This window comes from Salminus brasiliensis, chromosome 12, assembly GCF_030463535.1.
Source record: "Salminus brasiliensis chromosome 12, fSalBra1.hap2, whole genome shotgun sequence".
Lineage (NCBI taxonomy): Eukaryota > Metazoa > Chordata > Actinopteri > Characiformes > Bryconidae > Salminus > Salminus brasiliensis.
This window is the reverse complement of record NC_132889.1, coordinates 31,691,307-31,701,005: the sequence shown is the minus strand read 5'-3', so window position 1 is coordinate 31,701,005 and position 9,699 is coordinate 31,691,307. Positions and strand designations below refer to the sequence as shown.

The window sequence follows — 9,699 nt, the reverse complement described above, 5'->3', positions numbered from 1 at the left end:
ACTTGTTCCCTCAAATGAATGAATTGTTTCCCCAATTTAACAGTTAGTTCCCTCAATTTAATAAATTGGTCCTTTAATTTAATAACTTTTTCCCTCAAATGAATAAATTGTTTCCCCAATTTAACAGTTGGTTCCCTTAATTTAATAAATAGTTTCCCTAAATTTAATAACTTTTTCCCTCAAATGAATTAATTGTTTCCCCAATTTAGCAGTTAGTTCCCTCAATTTAATAAATTGGTCATTTAATTTTAATAACTCGTTCCCTCAAATTAATGAATAATTCCCTCAACTTAACAGTCTGTTCCCTTAATTTAATGTTTAATGTTTTAAAGTGTACCCTAAACTTAACCATATGTTCCGTCAACCTAATCAATCCATCCCCCAAATATAATAAATTGTTGACTTAATAAATCATTCCCTCAAAGAAAGCTAAAAAAGCACTGGATGTTACACACACACACACACACACACACACACACACACACACACACACACTGTTACCCACAGTCTGTGCAGATTATAATATTCAATATTATTCATTTATTTATATATATATATATATATATATATACACACACCCACACCCTACCGTCAGTTGTTCTTCAGACAGATTTTTTTTATGATACCACAGCGCCCCATAACTGGCCAACAGAAAGAAAGGCCACATGGCACTGACTGATTGAATAAAGATCTGAGCCACTTTGACGAGGGCCAAATTGTGATGGCTAGACGACTGGGTCAGAGCATCTCCAACGGCCCACATGGTGTCCATGCCTTGACGGGTCAGAGCTGTTTTGATGGCCCTCTCAATATTAGGCATGTGGCTTTTGGACAGATTTTATCACCACTTGTAAAACACAAGATGTTCCAGATAATGTATCTTTTGTGCACAACTAGTTTATAATTGGTGCCATGTGATTGACAAGGTGGACTATTGATGTGTCCAGAACAACAGCTACAGCTGTAGGTTCTAGGGTGAAGAACAGTAGGCCAGGATCTCCTGAGGTCATGTAGTTACCACTCCCCACCCAGGGGTGGTGCTGCGGACATATGAAAATATCTCTCTCCTCATTCTACCTCCTCACTATACCATCCTCCTCAATCAGCCTTACCTCTTCATAAATCAAAGCCTGCAACACCTCCCTCTAAGGATCATCTCTGAAGTTATTCCTGAGTTTTCTTATTGTGTGCCACCGTCTAGCCTCGTTTCAGCTTCAGCGAGACTGTGAAAATCGAACACGCTCTGTCTGACTTGACTCTCCTAATAGGTTCCTTTCCTCCCCCTCACACACCGTTCAGCAATTAAATTTGATATTTTCACTTGGTTTCAGATGACACTAGCCCTGCTAATTACAGCTAAGCAGTATACACTGAATGAGCCCATGGAGTAGACTATCATTAAAACGAAAGGGGGAAGATGAGAACTTACACATTGGCTAACCTTTTCCTAACAACTGCTTTATGGCGTTAATAAGAGCCTGTCCTGTTGCTCAAGAGCTCAACTGTTTCCACTCACAGATTGTGTGTGTGTGTGTGTGTGTGTGTGTGTGCTCTGAATACACTGAAATACTCATGGTGTTCTACAGAAAGTAGGCTACTGTTCCAGCAGCACACTTACACCACATACCGACAGCTCAACTACACCTAGTGTCCACTGTCAGCGGTCACTCTCAGTCTATTCAGAGAAAAATGACCCCAGAAACATGAACAGTTCCAAAAATACTACTAAAAATAATAATAATAAATAAATAAATAAATAACAATAATAATAAATAATTGCAACAATAGTAATTAGTATATTAAATAATACTAATTACATCTACACTATTACAATACTACTCTTACTACTACTACTAAAAACTTTAATGTAATACTTAGTATTATAACATAAATATTAATAGTTATAAAAATATTAAGTATTATTATTGTATGGCAAACTTTGTTTTGTAACTCTTTAAATGCAATATTTTAATATCAACATATGTTAAAAATAATTAAACAGCAATAATTATAATAACTACATTACATGATGATGATGATTATTATTATTATTATTATTATTAGTTATTATTATTATTAAGAGAGAAATGCTATGTATCAATCTTTCTTGTAAGCTTCCAAGGGATTTAAAATGTAGTCGGCTAACAACACTACTACCATTGCTACTACTATATAATAATATTATTAATAAAGGTAATGCGGTTGTCTTTGTTGTCGTATTACTATACTACTACTACTACTACTACTACTTTTAATAATCATAAAGAATAATAATAATGATAATAATAATACAGTACAATTTCTCCTGAAGAAAACACAGACTGGTTGGTTGAGTAGTTGCTATATTATCCCACATGGTTGCTAGTTTGTTACCATGCAGTTGCTATGTTACTCCCGATGGTTAGGTGGTTGCTGTGGTATACCAGGTGGTTGTAAGGGGAGTGGTTGTTAAAGCAACATCATGTAGCATTTCTACTTTAAAGGAACAGCTTCAAAATCATCATGTTGCTCCACTGCTAGCTGCACTATGTAACTCTGGTGAAGCGGGCAGGACAATGCTTGTGAGAACTGAGAGTCATATTAGTGTAAAATCCTGTTATATCACTCACCCACCTCAGTCCACATGCTTCTTTACCTTTCAGTGCTGGTTCTGCATCTGTCAGCTTGTCCAGACATGCATGTGTAAATCACGAATTACATTTCTCGACTGTAGGGGGAGCCCAGGAGCAGTGAGGTGACGAGTGAGGTTGCAAAAAGATTTGTATCCTGTAATAATAATAATATTCATAATAATAATAATAATGTACAATGACATTATTCCTGTTGTTGTCGTTGTCTATGTCTCCAGTATACAGTGAAGCTGCTTCAGTTGACTTTATTTATTCACCAGCTTCACTTCCTCATGCTAAGCTCTCCGTGTCCTGGTTAATTTGATTGGTAAGTGTGCACCGTTGCCCACAAGCAGCTATTTTTATTGCTAATGAGAAGAGCAAGTGGAAAGTATAGCTTGCGAGCAGACCTGACACCCACTCCCAGACTCCATATGAAACATTCCAGCTGTGTTTCACATAAAGACGATCTTCTCTCCGTACCCAGAGTGCACATCACTGACTTATTACAAACTGAACCACAGCCATAAAAACAGAGCAAGCTCAGACACAGTGTACTAGTTCCCACTGAGGTGCTCAACAGAGTGTCATTCCAACATTAATTAACAATATGAGGAATAATATGTGATCTGTATGCATAGCACAAACATTAGGTAGGTTGGGGGGGGGGGATCAAAGTTAGGCTCAGCTGTGCACAGCCTGTTAGTGAAACTATCTCTCTGGCAGGGAATCTGCGTGGGAAGCCCCCTGCATTTAATGATGTGTTCTGTCTGAAGCAACATGTCCATTACATTGAAGCTGAGGGGCAAAAAAAAACAACAGCTAAACAGTTGTATAATGCTCAGACAGTTACAATGTATATATATATATATATATATATATATATATATATATATATATATATATATATATATATATATATATATATTAATTACAGCAATAACAAGTTAAAATGCTTCAACAACTTTTTAAGAGATAAATGGATGATCAGTCATTGGGCTGGATTAAGTTAGCAAAGAGAGGAGCAGCTGTGTGTGTGTGAGAGAGACGGAGATGAGTTTGTTATGAGATTTAATCCATATTTTAACATAAATCAAACGTAATCCACCTCCTGAGCTCAACCATATCAACAGTAGTAAAGAGAGTGAATTACGGGAGGAAGTTGGAGCCAAACTTGTTAAGATGATTAATTTGCATTAAAGTAAAGATAAAAGCATTAGTTGGCAGCACTATATAATAATTATAATAATATAATAATAATCTCGCTGCTGTCAATTGAAACCCATGTATCTGCATTTTTATCCGTTTTTAGTTTTCTCCATAGTTTGAACCCTGTAGCTGCTCTGAACACTGTGTGAATAATTCTGGATGAATGGACCAATAGAAACTGTCATGGCTGGTTAGGCCAGACACAGTGGGATGAACATTCGCAGAGATGGGTCCAATGCAAGTACGTTTAATAACACAAAAAGGGAGAAATACACGTACAAACGAAAGCAAGTAAAGCAGCGACTAAATTGCTTAAACAGGAAAGCAATGTAAACTTGACAACAAAAAGGGCGAATACAAAGCACACCTGAGACCGGGGGGGGGCTCTGGGAGCTGAGCTGAGTGAGCAGGGTAGTAAACGGGGGAAATACAAACAAAACCTCCAGGCCGTGCCTGGGGAGACTAATGGGGAAACTAAGGACGCTGGGGGAACTTAGGGGAACAGAGCTGGGGAACCAGCCGCTGAACCATAAACCGCTCGAGAACCTGAACTAAGAACCAATGCTGGTCTAAACAAACCGTGATCCATGTACCGAACCTCTCGAGCTACCTCGAGGTTCTAAACGAACAATTCTCGGCGAGGAGCTCAGTATACGAGCTCCTTAAATACCCCTAGCCTCAGGTGGAACACATTAAAAAAAAAAGACTCAATAAATAACGGGAATCATAAATATTATTTAAATTCTGGCAGGGCTGAATATCTGGCGAGCTTGCTAACTGAAAATCCACGTGACAGTAATGCAGTGGTGGCTCACTGTTGAGGCAAGCTGAAGCTGGGAAGCTGAGGCAGACACAGTGGTAGGTTAGGATAGCAGTAACAACATTTCAGAAACAGTCTAAAGTATGGAGGAATGTTGAACTTTTGAAGGAGAATCCTAACAAGCTTAAATGAGCTCTGTCTGCAAGAATCCGCTCATTAGTCAACACCACCGAACACAGCAAACCACTTGAAATGGGTAAGTTTGTAGGTTGTAGGCGGCCATTCTCCAATGATCTGGGCAGATTTAATGCAGGCAGTAAGTTTATTTACAGGCTAATTCAGCATGTATGTTCGGTATAGCTCTGCTCTGTGTCTGTGTGTGTGTGTATTAGGCCTCAATTTTCATAATCTGATGAAAGAACATGAAAGTGCATCTTTTTTTTACAAAAATCTATATATTTATTTTGTACAGGACTCAGAGTTTGCATTTATGCATTGGAGCAATTCACATCTGTCAGGCAAGAGAAAACAAACAGAGCACAAAAGCCTAACAAATGCATGGTTCTGTTTGGTCATTAAGAAAGCTTTTAAAAAGGTAACAGAAGGGGGCTGGCTGTGTGCTTTTTACAGTCAAAGAGCATTAAGGAAATACTGCAGTGTTCTTCAACCTACCCTCCGCCTGCTGCATATTTAGCATTCAACTGATAACCATGGTCATCATTTCATATATGCTTCCCTATGAGCAATGAGAAAAGGTATGTTTAAAAACAAAGGGATGCAGAGTTAAAAAAAAAAAAAAAAAGAATACCTCTCCAACTGTTAAGCATGGGGGTGGGTCCATCATGCTTTGGGCTTGTGTGGCAGCCAAGGGTATGCTGAACATTTCAGTGGTAGAAGGAAATAAAATACGAATTCTACAGCAGGATAATGATCCTAAACCTTCACAATGGACTAAAGATTCACAATGGACTAACCCTGACCTAAACATCCCATCTCAAAAGAGCAGCACATTCATAACAGCCCAAAAATCGTACAGAACTAGACACCTTTTGCAAGCAAGAACTTTATAAGCCGTGATTTTTGCTACTACTTAATAGTGACTGTGCAGAGTATCCAAATTGTGCTATAACTTTAGTTTGCCTTAAATTCTATAAACACTATAAGGACAAAAGTATTGGAACACACAGTCATTCATAGTTTCTTCTAAAATCAAGGAAATTAAAAAGAGTTCATCCTGCTTTTGTTGGAGTAACTGTCTCTACTGTCCAGGGAAGAAGACTTTCTACAAGATTTTGGAGGAGCTTTGCTGTGAGGATTTAATTGCAAGTTCAGGATGTTAGATGGATTATTACCCACCCCTCAACTCATCCCAATAGTATTGGATGGGGCACCAACCATCATTCCAGTGAACACAGTTCCACTGCTGCACAGCTCAATGCTGGGGGGCTTTAGACCCCTCTAGTCCACGCCTGGCATTAGGCATGGTATGTTTATCTGCTACAGGGAGTCCTATTCTATTGGCAATATATGCGTGTGTGTGCATTTGCACATCTGTGACAGCAATAGGGTTATTACTTAAAGTTGTAACATTAGAAGGGGTGACCACACATTTGGACACATACTGTGAAAGCCCTGCTAAATGCTATGCCAGCGTTTTACTAGGCTTTTGCGATTTTTGTCAGTGATCTCTTAGGCCCATCCAATCCCACAACACTCCCGCTATTACAGATCATTAAAAGAAGAATTTGTGGGTGGAGCATGGATGGGACAATTTGCTGAAAGTACCAGTAAAAACAGATGCAGCAGACGGAGATAGTGTTAATAAACCCTGGAGTATTCCTTTAACAACCTTCAACAAAGTAGTTGGAACCGCTGGAGGCTCCATGAGGTTCCATTCATTCATATTGAACAGAAATGACTATAAGAGATTAGTCCCATATCCAAACTGTGATTGTATTGTAAGAGGGCTTTTGCAACATTTAGAAACCACTCTTATAATAAGGTTCAGTATATAATGCAGCATTTAAGTACTTTTGTCTGATAGTACATTGTGCATTCCTGAGTGATAGGCTACCCACAGCGGGCCTGTCTAAAAGTCAACAGCAGTCCATTCCGACAGGTAGGTTTTCTGTCTGTCATTGTGCTGTGGCTGTAAACAACAGAAGCAGTGAACGAATACAAAGCACAGAATCCACAGAAGGAAAGCTGTCAGGAATATCATGCAGTGCAGGGTTTTTAATTAGCACAGCAGACAGCTTTGCCAATATGCACTCTAGTACAACACTAGAGGCTGTATATATTAAACCATGCAGGCACCCACAGTAAAAAAGACTGGTGTAGCGTTCTTGAAACTAAGGGTATTTATGAGTCCACTCTAAAGAAGGCCACTTGATTAGCCACAGCCTTTCGCACACTAATGAATACTCTGATTTAGACAGTGGGAGCTGATTGTCGAGCTCCGGCCTCTCAGAGGAATCCTCATTTCGTCGTCCTTCCTCTGTGCCAGGGACAACCCGTTTTCTTCAGTCTCCATGGAGACTCACTATCTGTGACATTCCTCCATATGGCCTATAAATATCATTCACCAAAGCGTCTTCAGTCAGCTGTCTGACACGCCATGGATGCTACTGTATCAATGTGGCAATGCATACCAGCTCCAGATCACACCCCATCTGCACTTGCACTAGTCTGACCATCTTGACTACGAGAAATACGCCAGACAGACATGCTCTGGTCACTTTGTGGTCACAACATAGTGGCAGGCTCTTCTTATAGAACATGTAATAAAGCACCCATTTTAAAGCAGTGTAGCACTCCTTGGGATCGCTAGCCAGCAAAATCCTGGCAGAAGAACATAAAAAAGGGGCTCATATGCCATAGAAGAACCACATTTGGTTCTATAAGGAACCTTTCAATGCGTGGTTCTTCAAGGAACCGTTTGTGTAAAGCTATTTTACTTTGTAGAGTAAGAGTTATTTTTGATAATTTTGCAAAGAAACTTCACATTATATAGAGGCTCTATACCAATTAAGGTTTGCTCCTAGAACCATGTAGAACCAAGCCTAGAACCATTTAGATTTTAAGAATCTTTCATTTTAATAATGTTCACAATTACTGATCAGTGTGTATATATATATATATAACTTTCAATGGAAGTCAATGTAAAAATATTCTATTCCAAGTCCAAGTTGTGACGCTTTTCTATTGGTCCATTTGTCATAAAAATGGGACACACTGTAAAAACCAACTGGCAGTTTTGCAGTCTGTCAAAACTTTTGGGTTTTTGTAAATATGTTGTACATTTAGTATATTTTTATAAATACAATTTCATTCTTCTTTGGTTTGAAATGATATGACAGCATTTTTCTTTGGTGAAGTTACCAAGTAGTTCCCATTTAGCTTTAACATCCAGGGTCGCTGTAATGGTAGTGGTGATGGTGGTGGTGGTGGTGGTGGGGTTGCTTAGGACTATTCTAAAGATCTGTGATTGACAGGGGCCCAAAAATGTATTAATTACTATGTATGCTTAAATGCTATGAGTGTTTTGTCAGAATTGTTAGCGTTGTGAGGCCCAGTGTATTATCTTTTCATGGGGCCCAGAATCCCTGGTTACGCCCCTGATAACAGCCTCTACCTCCTCTTCTGGAAAGGGATTATACTAGAAGCTTTAGAATTAAAATTGGAGTCTGGAATCTGGAGTTTTGGACACACAGATCAGGACACAATATCCCCTTAAATCATGTACTTGTTACTATGTGTTTTTTGCCATTATTACACAATGATTTTAGAGATGGACCGATCTGTGTTTTTGGGGCTGTCGTTCAGTATCAATCGAGGGCGGGGCAGGATGTCCGTGGTAATGCCATCATCATGAAGGGCTTTTGTAAAGGTCTTGCACTGTCCCTCAAGATGAAATGTACTTTATGAAATCAACTACATTTAAAACCCTGTGGAAATGGTAAATACTGTGAAGGTAATACATTCAGTCTTTTCAGTGTAAAGGGCTGAAACTGAAGTGAAGCTGGTATGCATTGCTTTACTTTATGTTGATGGGAATGTTCATATAGAACAGTCAATCTCTTCTCTACATTCAGACAGCTTCAGACCCCTGCAGATTCCAAACCTGCAGCATCCGGCAGTTCCCCAGCGGAGGCCATGACATTCTCATGTGTGTGAACAGGGCTTGACCCCACCAGGTCATTCTGTCTGGGTCCTGTGGGAAAGTGTGAAGTGCTCTGACTACAAATCCCAACATGCAGCAGTGGACTAACTGCAGTGAGGGGCTGCGGCTGGCCGGTGGGCGTGAGCGAGATGTGAATAGGTGTGGCCGCTGTGGAACATTGGCATGTGAGGTCAGGGGTGGTCTGGAGGTTCAGAGAGGGGTGGGACTGGCTGAGGTTGCCATGGGAACACAGAGGCTGGGCTTTGCTTGGGGTATTTATAGAGGTCCCGATTCGGACCTGCGGGGCCATTCTGGTGGGACCAGGGATGGAGGAGAAGTTTGGGGCCAAGCTGAGGAGAGACGGCACTGGTCGGTGGGCTTGATTTCTAAGGTAAGGTGAGTTGGGGGTTGTCCTGGATGTCTGGTAGCGGCTTGGCTCGCTTTCCAGGCCCAGGGCGGCCACTCTTTCCTGGTCGGTGCAGCACACAGAGTGTGGGCAGGAGCTGTGGGCACTGGTTGGTGGATGGACATGCTCCCCTTCTTGACCCACCACAGAGCCTCTTCCATGGGCTTGGTCTGCTCCGCACCTGCAGCTGGCCCGGAGCCCCAAAGTGTCCCTGGAGGTGGGCTCGGGCTGCCTACAAGGAGCTGGGGCGGCCATGCTGAAGGGCAGCCGCGTGGGCCAGTCCGATGGAGAAGGGGTCAGGCTGGTGCTGCTGGGCTGTGTGTGGAGGCTGAACGATGAGAATGGGGGCAGCGTGGAAGGGAAGTGGGAGAGGGTCATGTGAGTATGCAGGAAGTGCATCATCTCGTGCAACTCTTTGGCCAGATTGGATACTTCCTGGTTCAGGCGGTTCATCTGGAAAACAGGTTGATGAAAATATCACAAAGGTGTCCATCAGAGGCGATTCATTTATCAATCATCGTGGATTTAAATGCCCCAAGACACCAGGAAAGCT

The 9,699-nt window shown here is 40.9% G+C and overlaps 1 protein-coding gene across 3 annotated transcripts in view; it reads right to left on the bottom strand.

Annotated features, from left to right (window-relative positions):
- Positions 1-4,944: 4,944 nt before the first annotated feature.
- The window catches only part of kcnh4a (potassium voltage-gated channel, subfamily H (eag-related), member 4a), a 59,959-nt gene continuing 55,204 nt past the window's right edge, over positions 4,945-9,699 (bottom strand). For all 3 annotated transcript variants that reach the window (XM_072693145.1, XM_072693146.1, XM_072693147.1), the window contains exon 16: positions 4,945-9,599. In XM_072693145.1, coding sequence (XP_072549246.1) covers positions 8,679-9,599 — 921 coding nt within the window. In that variant the 3' untranslated portion in view covers positions 4,945-8,678. The remainder of the gene's footprint in view (positions 9,600-9,699) is intronic.